This window comes from Frieseomelitta varia, unplaced genomic scaffold (genome assembly GCF_011392965.1).
Source record: "Frieseomelitta varia isolate USP_RPSP 00005682 unplaced genomic scaffold, Fvar_1.2 scaffold_386, whole genome shotgun sequence".
Classification (NCBI taxonomy): Eukaryota; Metazoa; Arthropoda; class Insecta; order Hymenoptera; family Apidae; genus Frieseomelitta; species Frieseomelitta varia.
The window spans coordinates 116773-130708 of NW_025110130.1; the positions used below are offsets into that span (position 1 = coordinate 116773).

A 13936-nucleotide genomic window follows, 5' to 3' on the forward strand; every position below is an offset into this window, starting at 1 on the left:
ACCCTTCTCTTTATTCTCTTCGCCTCGTTCTCCCTTTTCGTTTCACGCCCTCTCCCTCTTCCCGCCCTTATGTGTATATAGTCTTCGTTCGTCCTCCTAGTCTTTGCCCTCGGTGCTTTCTGCGAGTCTCTTCTGTCCGCGTCGCTCCATCCTCGGGATCACCGCGGGGGTAGGCTGTTCTGTACCTATCTTGGAACGAGAATCCTCGATAAATTCCTTGGTCGTTGGGTTATTTCAGACGCCTCGGCTGCACGAAAATATTTGAGGCCGGTAGCGGCTTGCCCTCGTGGTCGTTTCTCGTGCCCGTTACGACTTTTATTACCCGTTTCTCGTTTCGTTGAGGAGCTCCGTTGCCCCGGAAGTAACGCGAAATCCCTTTAACCTTCTGCATCGAACGTGCTCCACGCGTTGATTCACCGTTGAGAAGATCCTTCACTGAAATTTATCGTTTCTCCTTAAAACCGATATGCACAGTTGTACCAATCTCGTGGTCTCGTCTTCCCAAAACTTCTCGCACAACACTCTTTTACATTCTTAAATAATTGAAACAACGTCGTCGCAGTTCACCTGTTTGACGAGTCGTTGAGTTTCGTTGTACGTTCCCTGCTCTTTTATCAAGAGAGTCTCTTTCGACTCTCTCGATAATTTTGACGAGGCGCTCGAGGCATTGCAGAAACTCTTGCTCGAGTATCTAATCTGCGCAAAGTCGTTACATTTGTGCTTTGTTTACGTCGCTTAGGCGAGTGAAAGTTTCCCGTCAGGCAACGCGGGCTTCGCGCGAGCAAGCAAGTACGCGCGACCGTGCACGCTCCTCTGCGTTCTAAAACTCCTCGCGGATGTTTCTCTCTCTCTCTCTCTCTCTCTCTTTCGTTCCGTGGCTTCTCTACTTTGACCGGGCAAACGATCGCACATGACGGCGCAGTTGCGCGAATGATAAAGCAATTAAGAGAAAATCGTAATTGTAATTTGCCGTAAATTGCGGTCGTGTTTAAATTATCAGCATTCGGGGCAAGCCGCGTTACGAGCGGAATACGAATACGAGAGACGGCGAGAGATTGCCTTCAAGGCGACAAGTGGCTTGGCCAATGAACCCCGCCGACCTCCAAACTCTTCTACATACGTTAAACAATCCGAGGGTTTCTTTCGATTCCCCAGAACTTCGCGAACAAATCCTTCCATCCATTTGATTACGATTCTATTCAAGGGTAGGATAAAGTAGAGGGTGATCCTAGTCGGTAAATTTACTTGCTTCGAGTTGAACAATTTGCCTTGAAGTTCGTCGAATTTGATTACGTTTTAGAGCGACCTGTGTCTATTAGTGATACGATAAATCACGATACTGTGTATCTGTTGCGTTATTTCTGCAAGTTGACTCGAGTGTTTCATTCAATTCGTTTTCGCGTTCTTGATAGTTTCGATAGTTACTGGAGTTGAAACGTATTCGCGCGATAAGGCTGGTAATGTACAATATTACATTCCGATGTCGTAGATTCGACAAAGAAGCATTACAACGTGTATCTTTTGCCTGGCGACTTTACAAGTGTGCGCGGAGGTAGCGTGATTTGTTCTCGCAGTAAAACCGACCTTCGGCCGTTTGTAATACTGCCGTAAACCTTCACCCTCGTGGCTGGCTTCTCCCTAAGAGGAAGTGCAGAGGAGAGCTACTTGTATTTCGCGTCTTCCAGCCTTTCTTTTTCAAATCTGCCTGTAGCCGTACATTTTTGCCTGTTGAACGATTCGCAGCACGAAAGGGGGATCGTTGCGTTGCTCTCTATCGCCCCCTTGATTTATCGCTCCAATTTCGACGCAGACGCAACGCGAGAGATAGGTGACAAAAATCGAAGCAAATTTTTCCAGTCGATTGGAACGTAAATTTTCCTCCCACCCCCTCCCGCCAGCGTACAGACTTTCCATCTCGCTGTTGTCTCGCCAGCTGTTTGCTCGAGATTGCGTCATCAGTATCAATTTCGCGCGGTTCTCCCCCGTACTCGGGAGCATCGCTGGTGGCTCTTGCACGAGGTCAGTTACCAGCTGTCGGTAAATCCTGTCGGGCAAACAAACGAGAGAAACGACCGTCGAACGTTAAAAGTACTCTACGGCGCGAGTTTTCGCGTCGTTCGGTCGGTCGTTTCGTGGCATCGTATCGCACTCTCGATAGTCAGTCCAACCTTGGCTCCCTCGTTCAAGCCCGGAGCCAACGATCGCGTCTCCTACGATCTTTTCTTTGCTCGTTCTGCTTGATTATGACCTTCTCGTACTATTCCACGTTTCTCTCTCTTTCTCTTTCTTTCTTCTTCTTTTTTTCTTACCTCCCATTAACTTCCCAATTAACTGTCGGGGCATGTATAATTAAACGTTGACGCCGCACGCAGTACGTAATCGCGCGATCTATCTCGAAAAGAACCCCACCGTCGGTGCGGGACAGAGAGCGAACGTGAGAGCGACAGAGAGAGAGAGAAAAGATATCACGAAGAGACTGGCGTAATGTTCTTACATTATTAATTAAAAGCTCGTAACCGTGAACGGAGGACGAGCACGTCTGATACGATTCGGGATACGTTTTTTTCTCGTGTTTGTTTCCAACGCACCACTTCGAATCGCGTCTCTCCCCCCACTCTGCTTGTTTCGCGCAAGTGGCACACGGCGGTCGCTCGAGAGTTGGAGAGTGGCTCGCGAACGAGATATTTGGAAGGCACGTAAATAACGCGCATACCTTCGCACCGGGTGCAAAGGTCCCGGCCATGACAGATTGACGAATCGATTTCTCCGCGGCAGAGTTTTACCACGGCCGGTTCGTTCGTTCCGACCGGCTCTCTTCCTCCAGCTCCTTTCTCGTTCGCGCGAACGCCAACGATGGGAGAGGAGAGGGAAGGGAGAGACGCGCGTCGACACAGGGATACGATCTTGTTTTTCCTTTGCCTCGCGTGCACCAAGGCAAATACACACCGCACCCGCGGCCGGCTGCCAGTCGAAGAAATAAAGGGAGAAAGATGATACCCGATATATCCCTTTTTTTCTTTTTCCTTTCATTATTGTCGATTCTTGCTTCTGATGACCCTCTTTCCTCCGACTTCTCGCGCGTCTTGACACGCGCAACTTACTCGCTCGTGTATGCGCCCGATATATATTTAGCGCGTGCGGCATTTCTCGACCCACATACTCGTCAGAAGGAAGGCAGAGTGTCTCGTGTACGTAGTAGGGTCATCCCACCGATCGCCACACGACAAAGAGGAGACGTTTGCCTCTTTTGTTCTTTCTCCGTCCTCCTCATTCTCGATCTGTCATCTTCGACCCGGCGACGTCTCACGGAGACGATGCGTGTGTCGCAACCTCTCGCGTCGCTTGATTTTTAACCGATCGACGATCTCTTCTCTCTCTCTCTCTCTCTCTCTCTTTCTCGTGGAATTTCTTTCTTCAACGCGGCGACCTTCAACCTTCGGCTCTCGCTGGAAATCAGCTTTGCCTCAACGAGGAAACAAACGCACACTGTAGTTTCTCAAATCGAACCAAAGACACGGAATCAAAGACATCGAATGTTGAACGAAGGTCAACGATCGAAGAAAGACCGCGCAGGATCCGGCAGGATCGCGTAAATTTCCATCGGCGTTTCTCTTCTCGCGCGGATGCGTTCGCGAAGAATCGAATGCGTGCCACTGTGAGTCATTGTCGTCGGTGTGCCAGAGGAGAAGGCAGCAGCACGAATAACCACTACTGAATCAATGGCGCGGTCGACGTCGGTGGATGGTGCATTATCGTTCCTCTCTTCTTGATTCATTTTGCGCATCTGTGCGTGACCGTGTTCCCACCGGCGATCGATAAAGATCGTTCGAAAGTTTCAGCCCTCGCTAGTTAGAGACTCGCCGTCTCCTTGAGTGGCGTGTCTCATTGAGATTCTCGTTGCATCTTTGATGCGTCCGCGACCTTGTTTTCGTTATTGTCCGTCGCGTTGAACGAACGAAACGCAACGAAAAAGGAGAAAACGGCAGGGATAAAAGTAATGGCGTCGGAACGAGCGTGCAAACCGTGCAAATACACGGCCGCGGTTCTGGCCTACACGTCCCTCCGATCTGTATGGTAGTTGCTTTAATTGGTTTCCTTCGGGCGATAAACCGGTATCGATGATTTATCGACGAATCGAAACGTTTGCGGCGGTGTCACAGCCGCGACCGTTCCTGATGGAACTTACTCCCCGATCGGCGGCAAGAACTGTGTTTCTCATTTGGTAAACTCGCGTTTCGGATCCACTGCGCGTTCATTATCGAGAGGGTCGTGAGTGTTATTCTAGAAATTGCAGGCTGTTGCATATTTCTCGTCCGTTCTTCGGCCCCTTTCTCGTACGAAATCTCGTGCGACAAAGTGACGAAGAGCTTGGAACGAATCTCCGTTAAGCACTGTTGACTTTTTCGTAACATCGCGTCACACGATGACATTTAACATGCAAAATTTATGGTACTGCATTCAGATGGCGTTTGGCCTTTCCGAGACTACAACGTTAAAGGGTCACTTTCATCGGCAAGCTCTCGTTTGGTTTTATCACCGATAACCTCGCAGTTACGTAAAAAAATATTTGACAACCGATCTTATTTTTTTTCTTTTTCGCGCTTAAATCACGTATCGTGTAAACTCTCTATCCGTGAAACTAGTTTCAAAGGTCGGAGGGAATCATTTTCCAGCGAGGCGTGAAGTGAAAAATGCAAATGTCTATGAAACAATACGGCAAATATGCGTATTTCGGTGGGACTCGATCGTTCAGTTTATCAAAGAAACTCCGTCCTTGGTCGCGCGCTCGGCTACGGATAATTCGAGCTATCGTTGATAAATCGTATTAAATGGGGCGACGTTGTAACGCGGAATCGCGTTAGATCCTGTGGCATTGTTCGGGCCGCGTGTTATTGAATCGATAACGTCTGGTTGGCACGCGTGGCCGTGGGGTGTGCGCGCACCAACCACACAAATAAATACACCCTATTAATTGTAAATGAAATGTAATATTTGTTCCAACGTCATTGTAATCACCCCTCCCCGTGTCAACGTTTACGCCGCGATCTCTGTCCGCGTTTCTCGCCATTGTGGTCGGAACTTGATCGACACTGATCCGATAAAACAATTCCCGTTCGTTAATTGACTCTTCGTGTGTAGCGCCAGTTACGTCAACGATATATATACATACATAACGTAACGTAAGAGTGGAATTCGCGTCGCGTTGAGGGTACTTTGTCGAAAGTACGTACGTGCGTACAATGTACTTCGATCTGTAAATATTTTTGCCAGATATTCGGGGCGAGAGCGATAGGTCCATGAGTCAGGAACTAATGCACTTTATTCAAGAATAACGACGGTGGATAGCAATATCGGGGTAACCACGGTGCAAACTAATCGCAGTAATCTCCGATACCTTGTAACTCAGCGTCAACTGGTTTGCCACGGTCGGTCCATTAATATCGGCGATATCTAGGTTGGGCGGAAGGCGGTAGGTGATAGGACGGAAAGTAGACGACGGTGAATTATGGTTTAAATCACTTCGCCGCCAATAAAATTCATCGCCAGCGATCGCCAGATTACGTCTGACGCGAGACGGCGATCTTTCACGAAACTTGATCAGGGGGATGAGAATTAACACGGGGATCCGAGAATTAACATTCGTTAATCGATCGATCGATCAAATCGATCTGAATAACGCGTAAACATGGAAGAGACGGAGAGTCGACAGGTGGATCCTCCAAATCTCTCGGAAGAAATCGCTCGGGTTTAGAAGGCGCCACGCGCTCCTCCCCTTCGACTAGCTTTTGCGAGCTTGCTCCATTAATTTGTCTGCGTTACCCGTTACGCGTAGTGGAGTAATATCGATAGTATCTGTACGTGCGCGGGTGTGGGGGGGGGGGGGGGGGGGGGTTAGGGGTTAGGGGGGCCGAGAGCGGTGGGAAGGAGCGTGGACGAGGTGCGGATTCATCGGTTACGCTGCTCGGGCTCTGACGTCACGTCGCTTGTACGCAAGTTTACCACCACCAGCGTCGGCTGTGCTGGTCGGTGTTACTACTCCTACTACAGTATTCGCTGCTGCCACTACTACTATTACTACTACTACTGGTACTATCGGTGTCACTACCATCGAACGTCGGCAGCGTCACACAGTGTGTGGGGGGTGTACTTGTGGCTCCAATACCCACGCGTTCCTTGATACACATCGTTCATACCTACGTACGTTCGCGTACGTGCGTTCGTGTATTCGACGTCACTGTCGCCCTCAACGTCGCCCACCACCCTCGCTGCCTGTCGTTACGACTGTGTCAGTATGTGTGTGTGTGTGTGTTGGCGACACTCACCATTTAGAAACGCGCGCGTCGACTGCACTCTTCGCTCTACGCAACACCATCGGGGATAGTCGCCGCTGGCAGCAGCGCTACCGGGGAGACCCACCACGTTCGCGCTCGAGCCCGTGTACCACGTTGCATTACGGCGGCTCCCTGTTTACCACCACAAACTAGTCGACGCTCGGTACACACGTGTGTACAACGTGGACAAGGACAGAGGTAAACCGAATGACGATACGAGCTGGCGGGTTGAAAGAGAGACAGCAGGAGGGTGAAAGAAGAACAGAGCGCCGAGCTACAAGTCGTAGCCGAGAGGGATACGCCGTGCTTGTTTTCTTCGTTTCGTTTTCTTTCCTCCTTCTCTCTTTTCGGCCCCTCTGTGCCCTCTTTCTCCGTCTCGGGCAGGTGCTCGCTCGAATTGCTGCTGCCGCTGCTGCTGCTGCTGCTGCTGCTGAACCGGTAAAGGAGCGAAAAAGAGGAAAGAGGGAAACGAGAGACAGAGACGGGAAAGCACAGCAGCAACGAGAGAGCCGATACTTAATCCTCCCTTCGTTGGCCCACCCTCGGCAGGAAATCAATAGAGAGGGACTCGTTCTATCCCTCCTTCCCCCTTTCTCTCTCTCTCTCTCTCTCTCTCTCTTGTTTTCTTTCTTTCTTTCTGGCTCTGTTTCGGCCTCGCTTTTCGTCCTTTCTTTCTCGCGCTCTCTCCCCACCCCCCCTTTCTCTTCATTTTTTAACGTGCGAACATCGAACATCGACATTGCTCGAACTTTCAAATTTCTCCCTCTCGTTCTTTTTTTTTTTTCTTCCTCCGTTCCAACCCGCGTAGAATCGATTCTAATCGCGTCGCAACGATCGTTCTGTTCGATCGCCACACTCTGCCCGGTGTCGCTTTTCTATGCAACAATTTCGATCGACAACGTCCGATTTGTTTGACAGAGAGATCGTTACTCCACTTGGACGTTGGGTCCACTCTCTTTACCCGGCAGTCAAGATAATTGGATCAAAGGTTATCGATATCGCGGGGATTAAAGCACGATCCTGCAAGGGGTTCCCATCGAAACAGATTATCCTTTTTTGCTAGGAAAAAGAAACTTCGGCCTGGCTGGACCGTGGCAGCAAGCAGTCTTTCAAAACGATTCAGGTGGCTTTCTTCGAAACAGGAGGTCGAGTTACATTGGCTCGCCTCTTTCCTCCGAGCCCTTTAAACCGAAACAACCGTGTGTCGCGCAACAATGGATCGATGTCCGACCATCGGCGAACGAGCCGAACGTTCCTGTTCATCGGCTTTGAAACGTGTCCGGGGCAAAAAGGCGACCGGCGGTAACTTTCGTTCGCGTTCGTCAAAATAAACGGCTCGCCTGGACCAGAGAAAGACGAAACAAAAGTCGTCGCGACGCAAAGAAGCAACCGATCGAGAAATGTGTCTCTCTCGCGCCGATCGAGGGATGGAAAGAAACGGAGGAAGCGACGCCTTTCTTCGTGGGCGGTGAAAATCGGAATTTCGTTTTTATCTGACCGGCGTGTGGCGCACAGCGTGACGGGCGAGAGGACGGGGCGCTGAAAGGAGAGATACGCGGTGATGGGCGGCGCGTACGCGTGACGTAGCGGAAGTTGTGCGTCACCAGTGACGTAGGCTACATCGAAAGAGGAGGAACGTCCGAAAGAGGCCATTGACGAGAGGACTTGTTGCACGTCCTTTTCTGCGTGGGCTCCGACGTTTCTTGATCCTGTTGCCGGAACAACAACCGTCATACGTCGAACGTAATTCCGCTTTCAATTAGGAAACCCGGCTATTTTCGTTTCTTCGTCTTTCTCCTGGAATCAAATCCTTATCTTCCTTATCTTCTGAGTTTTTCAACAAAACTCGTCCTCCCTCGCGTAAAGACGGAGCGAACTAACGCAAACTTGTTGCGCGTTAACTGTTTTTACTTTTCGACGTATTCTTGAACGTCGGAGCGTGGCATCCGCAAGTCGTTCCGTTGGATCGACTGGGGAGTAACGTGTGTGATTCTGAATCTCATTTCAATTAGACTTGAAGCAAAAGAATCTTCGTTTCATTCGACGCAGCTTAAGAGAGTAGAGAGCACGTAAGACGCAGAGAGCAGAGCAGCGTAGACTTGTTGCACACCCATTCGCGCATGTGTGAAATGGGGAAAGTCTGCCGTCGTGTTTTACGACAACCGAGGGCGTAAATCCTTCTTGATCGATTTGATGGCTGGTCCGGATGGCTCGTCTCTCAGACGCGATTTGCCTGCGAGCTGACATGGATTTCGAAGCTGTTATAACCGGCGTTCCACGCGACTCGGCGCGAGCCGCGACCGTGTCTGCCTCTCGAATCGACAAAATCGAAGTCTTGGCGCCATGGCGTTTCCCTGGCAACTTCGCCGTCCCTCGTCTACGAAATTTAAAAGTAGCTTTCAGCTCCGCTCTCGATCGAGCGCCTCGTATCTTTTTTCGAATCGAACCACCAGGCTCCTAGAGCAGCCTAGTGTCACGCGACTATAATTCGTTCCTGTAAATGACTAATTTGTCACTTGGTTCATTTCTCATCATTCTCTTTCGTCCTGCGTCTTTCGATCGTCGCGCTAGGTCTTTCGAACTTACAAGAGGGTTCCCCGAAACGATTTGAATATTTTCACACCAACGAAGATAAAAGTAGAAACAAAGATCAGACGACGAGAATTTTATGCGTACGAATAACCTTACGAGATTATTGATTCGGCATACATTACCGCTAGAAAACGCTGAATTCAGGATGTATTCCTTCGACAAGGTCCGTTTCAAGTGCAAAATTTGAACGTGGTTTTTCTTCCTCCCTCGATTCGAACGCGACATTCAATCGCGTGGTCGTTTGTCAAATTACGCTCGAAACTGTGAAACTGTGTGTCGAGAAACAGGACTAGACCGCAATGTCGGCGTTTCCTGTTTTTCTGCTTCTGTGCGGTTGCAAGGCGTGTTTCCTGTACAGACGAAGGAGTAATTGAAATTTCGATATTTTTCAACGGGTGCGTCCGTCACGTGTGCCATTAGCCGATGGACAAGCGTTTTGCACGTCTATTTACGAGAAATTAACGAAACGTAATCTTATCATTAAGTGTCATTTTCAACGACGATAAAATTCATTCTGTCTCCTGTAGATTATATAAACGGCGACACGGCAAGTCTGCGTGAGCTAAGCTGCAGCTTTCGAGACGCGAGCGCGTGGATGATGAAGTATTAATATTTAGCGTCCTTTGACAAATAACGCTTCCTTTTTCCTTTTTCATTTTTTGACGAGAGCGATTAATCGATTTCCACGCGATTAATCGATTTCAACGAAAAATAATGTGTACCGACTGTCACGAATCAGTTACCGTTCGTTACGATACGAGCCAGTATATTTGATTATTTGCATAACCGAGTAACGGCTCGAAATGAATATGATTAATATTTATCATCGCGCGTGTAATGCATTTACGTTCGATCCGTGTCGCTTGAGTAAGGTTGTGTACGAGTGGGAATTTCAATCGCATCGCTTGGCGAATCGAACAAAACTCGGCCGCCGAGAGGAATTTCCAACGATATAAAAAAAGATATTGCACGCCAAATTTTCTCGTCAAATGCCAAAGTGACGTTCATCGACCAACTGATTGAACTCGTATTTTTTCTCTTCATCGAATGAGCTGAGAAACGAACAGCGTCTGTTTTAAGCACGCGACAGGCGATATATTTTATCCGCGCGTCTGTCGCTTTCTCCACGTGAGGAAACGTCCGAAATGAAATTAAAAGTCAGAATTTCACGCGGGTGAAGTTGGGCTGGTTTGCAAGTCGTCGGTAAAACAGAGCGAGCTCGGTCGTGGTGTCGCGCAACGCCACGAGATGGCGGCAACGGAACAGGTGCCCTCGACCAATCGGCGTGCGCGCAATCCCCCTTGTCCATCTACCGATTGGCGCTCTGGCGGTGTCACGAATCACGAACAGCGATCGCAATATGGCTTCCGCCACCGCTAGCAAGTGAGAGTACCTCCGAAGGTGACATCGAAACATGGTGAAATATTCAAAGGTGCGCGAGGCGTCGCGCGTGTGAAAATCGTTCGTGCGTCCCTATTGAGAATCGTGTGCCGCGGGATCGATCGTCTGCCGTGGAAATAACGCGTACGCTCGAAAAACAAAACATTACTGGCGGAGCGAGAGAGAGAGAGAAGGAGACACACACACTACACGACATACACTGTGTTCTGTCTCTCGGCGAAGCGAGACGAACTGCACGCACGGGTCTGTAGTTGGAAAAGGACAGAGTGACAGTGCGATACATCGGTTCGTTACGCTGGAGGTTTCTGACACGACGTACTGTGCACGTCGGTTGAAAAAGCACGGAAATACCGTGAGAGAGCGTGTGTGTGTGTGTGTGTGTGAGAGAGAGAGAGAGAAAGAGAGAGAGAGAGAGCGAGTGAGAGTGAGAGAGGTCGGGACTGCGATCATCGGAGACGCGGTGACGCGAACGCTGTAATCGAGGGAAAAGGGAAAAGAAAAGAAAGATAAAGATAAAGGAGAGTATCAAATCTTTGGATGGTTGTGAAGCGCGGTGCGCGCGACTCACGTCGAAAGCGTGGCCCTGCCGATGTGTGTTACGACGTCCCGTACAACACGCCGTATCGCCCCGACTGCCGTGTGTACGTGAGATCTCTTTCGGTGGTGGACGTTGAAAGGAGACAGGCAGACGGGTGGACGAGCGTGGAAGAATGAGAAAAAGAGTAGAGAGGCACAGGGTGTACATCGACGAGCAGCAGCACGACGACGTAACAGAGAGAAGAAGAGGCAAAAGAAGAGCGAGCGAGTGAGTGAGCCGGGGCGACGTTGCCAGAGTTTTCCTTCTCGCTGTTCCCTACTGTACAGCACGTCCCTTCGTGTGCCCGCGAGAAAGACCGAAACGGAGAATAATGTGACAACGAGAGCGAGAGGAAACTAGAGTGCGAAACAGCCGCCCAGCGCAGTGAGACAGAGAAGACAACCCGGGGCCTGTATAATCGAGTAAGCGTGGTGACTCGCGGGGAAACGATCCGCGAAACTTTTCTTTTTTTTAACGCTCGATAATTCTCGCCGATCTCTCGCTCGATTCGACCGATTCTCGCGGCGAGTTTCGTTCGTGATCCTCTTAGACGTGATCTGCGAATGCCACGAGACGACTCCCAATGACGTACACACGAAACACGTGACACGCCGAGTTGGGCCGATCGACAAGCCATGAAGAAGCCACGGTGAGTTTCTACATCTACAGTCTTGTTGTCCCGTCGTTCGTGCGACGAGTATATTATATCAACTCGGTCAATTCGGTTGCCAAATAAAAAATTTACCCGTCTTTCGATTGAAGGAAAACACACACATACACATATGAAAACATTTTGCACGGCGAAACGTTGCCCTATTACTAGAGAGCTAGAGACGTCCGATGCGTTTTGGGGAATGTGGCGCCTTTAATAAACGATGGCACGACGCGACGTAACAACTCGCCTTAAATAGGGGTTAGCCTCGGCGCTTGTAGCGGGTGTCAGCGAATTTTCCGGCTGTCGGGGGAATTTAGATTCGCGGCTACGTCACTGCGTGCAGAACGCTGTGTCGTGTGTTCGCGTCGTGGTGGTGAAACGACGCGATTATGGGGGGATGAGTCAGAAGATTGACGCCTTGTTGTTTATCGATCTCGACACGGCTGGGATGCTCGGTAATCGCATCGGTATTAATACGACAACGTATCGTTGCAAAACGAACGCCGATCTTTTCGTTCAAACACACGTCCGACGTAATTAAATCCCCCCCCCCCCTCATCCTCCCCCTCCTCCTCTTCTCACGCGTGTCATCATCTTCGACCTATTCGCCGCAAACCGAGAGGGTTGCGGTCCTCGTTGCCCATTAATTCACGGACGATTCCATCTTCCAACAACAGCCTCTATTTTTAGCGGGGCATCTACGAGTCCTACTTAATTATCTCGGCTATTGCTAGGAACTGCGTGGGGGGGCCCGCCAGATACGCGTTTCCCTGTGTGATTTCCCTTCCTCTTCCTCCTCCTTTTCGCTCCGACTTTTCCAAACGGTGTTTCGCAATCGACTAAACGATCGGAAGAAGACCGAGAGCGCGACGAGCGTCGAATTGTATCGACAGGGCTAAGCGGATGTGTGACAAACGAAGGAAAACGAGAGAGGAAAAAAAAGACGGGCTCTCACCTCTCTTGGGGACACGTGCGAGGCTTCGCGCCCCGCGAACCGTCAATTCTCGGGACACGAGCGACCGAATTAAAAAGCGACGAGAACGCTCTGAATACGCTCGATTCGAACGAGTTGCGTAGGTTGCTGAATTATACGACGGATACGGGGGAACGTTGAGATGAAAGAATCGCTGCTGTCGTTTAGGGGCGATTATCTGGGTAGTCTCTTGTACACCTAGATTTCTCTCTGATTTTACGACCACGATCACGTTGCATTCAACGTTTGTCCCTCTGGACACCAAGGACCAAATTTGACGTTATTAGAAGGCTAAGAGGGATTTGCATAGAATTACGCTCTTTACTTGGTTCTTTACCCAGCTTTTACAGGCCTTTAAGCAGCGACTTAGGTTGTGTTACTGCCTTCATTTTCTTCGTCGTTTTCCAAAGTGAAATCCATCGAGGGCGTCTAAATTTTACGATTTGTTACGAGCCAGTATAGAGAATCGACACTCGAGGAATAGAGAAAGATATTCGCTGTGTAATTACTAGCGATAATAAGGTAGCCACGAACAACGTGAACGAAATCCTCGGCCTTGAGGATATCGTCGTTATTCGCCGTTTTATTATGTATTAATTTACTTCTGAGAATATTCGCGTGAATAATCGATCGGCCGTAGTTTGTTTCACGATGCATTGCTGCGAAAAGTAATTGCGATCGTCGCCCCGTTTTCTCCACGATCCAGAAATTCCGACAAGTTGCAAGGAAAATAAATAATTTCATTTATTGTTTGCCACAAGTCGACACACATTTGTCACGTGCAACTGCCAGCGACTTTGTACATTTTTGTCGAATTAGTTAGGTGTCGTATCTGTCGAGTTGAATAGACCAGCTCAGGTCAGGTAGCTGATTCAGAGTACAATTTTCTCATTGTCTGTCAATTAAACCAGTGACGTTAATCGGGCGATAATTGGTTAGCCGTAAAGTTCTAGTTGTTTCGAAGAAACTAGAACACGCTCGTTGTTACACGCGCACATAACGAGATCGGTTCGACTTTAAATTTTGAATCGAGCGAAACGAAGATCGAGAGTGTGACACGGATTAGGTAAATAGATCGATAAGAGTTCAAGATTTAAAAGAAAAAAAATACTAGTGCTTGCGAGATGAATTTTTTACATTCCTACATTTCGCGCTTTCACCGATCTCGTCCGGTTGATTCGAAATCGATCATTGTTTATTAGCGTCGAGACTAGATTGGTAGGCGAGTTGCTTCGCCGCAGTGGCGAGTTTTTCTTTTTTTTTTTGCCGCGGCAACATATTCTGAAACGCGTTCTCGTTTTCCCAGCTGACACTTGTCTCGACGCCGGACCTCGGTGCAAGTTACTCTGTTTGGACCGCGAGTTTGCGCGATGAGAAATTTCAATCGGCACGCACCACCGAGCTGC

The 13936-nt window shown here is 49.3% G+C and overlaps 1 protein-coding gene across 3 annotated transcripts in view; it reads left to right on the forward strand.

Moving 5' to 3' along the window:
* The window catches only part of LOC122531322 (AF4/FMR2 family member lilli), a 171524-nt gene that overhangs the window by 16961 nt on the left and 140627 nt on the right, over positions 1–13936 (forward strand). Inside the window, exon 1 of one of the 3 annotated variants that reach the window (XM_043659138.1) lies at positions 10258–11551. The exons of the other annotated variants lie outside the window; for them this stretch is intronic. Within the exon in view, the coding sequence (XP_043515073.1) occupies positions 11538–11551 (14 nt within the window). The 5' untranslated portion in view covers positions 10258–11537. Of the gene's footprint in view, positions 1–10257; positions 11552–13936 lie in introns of those variants that run through there. 3 annotated transcript variants of the gene reach the window in all.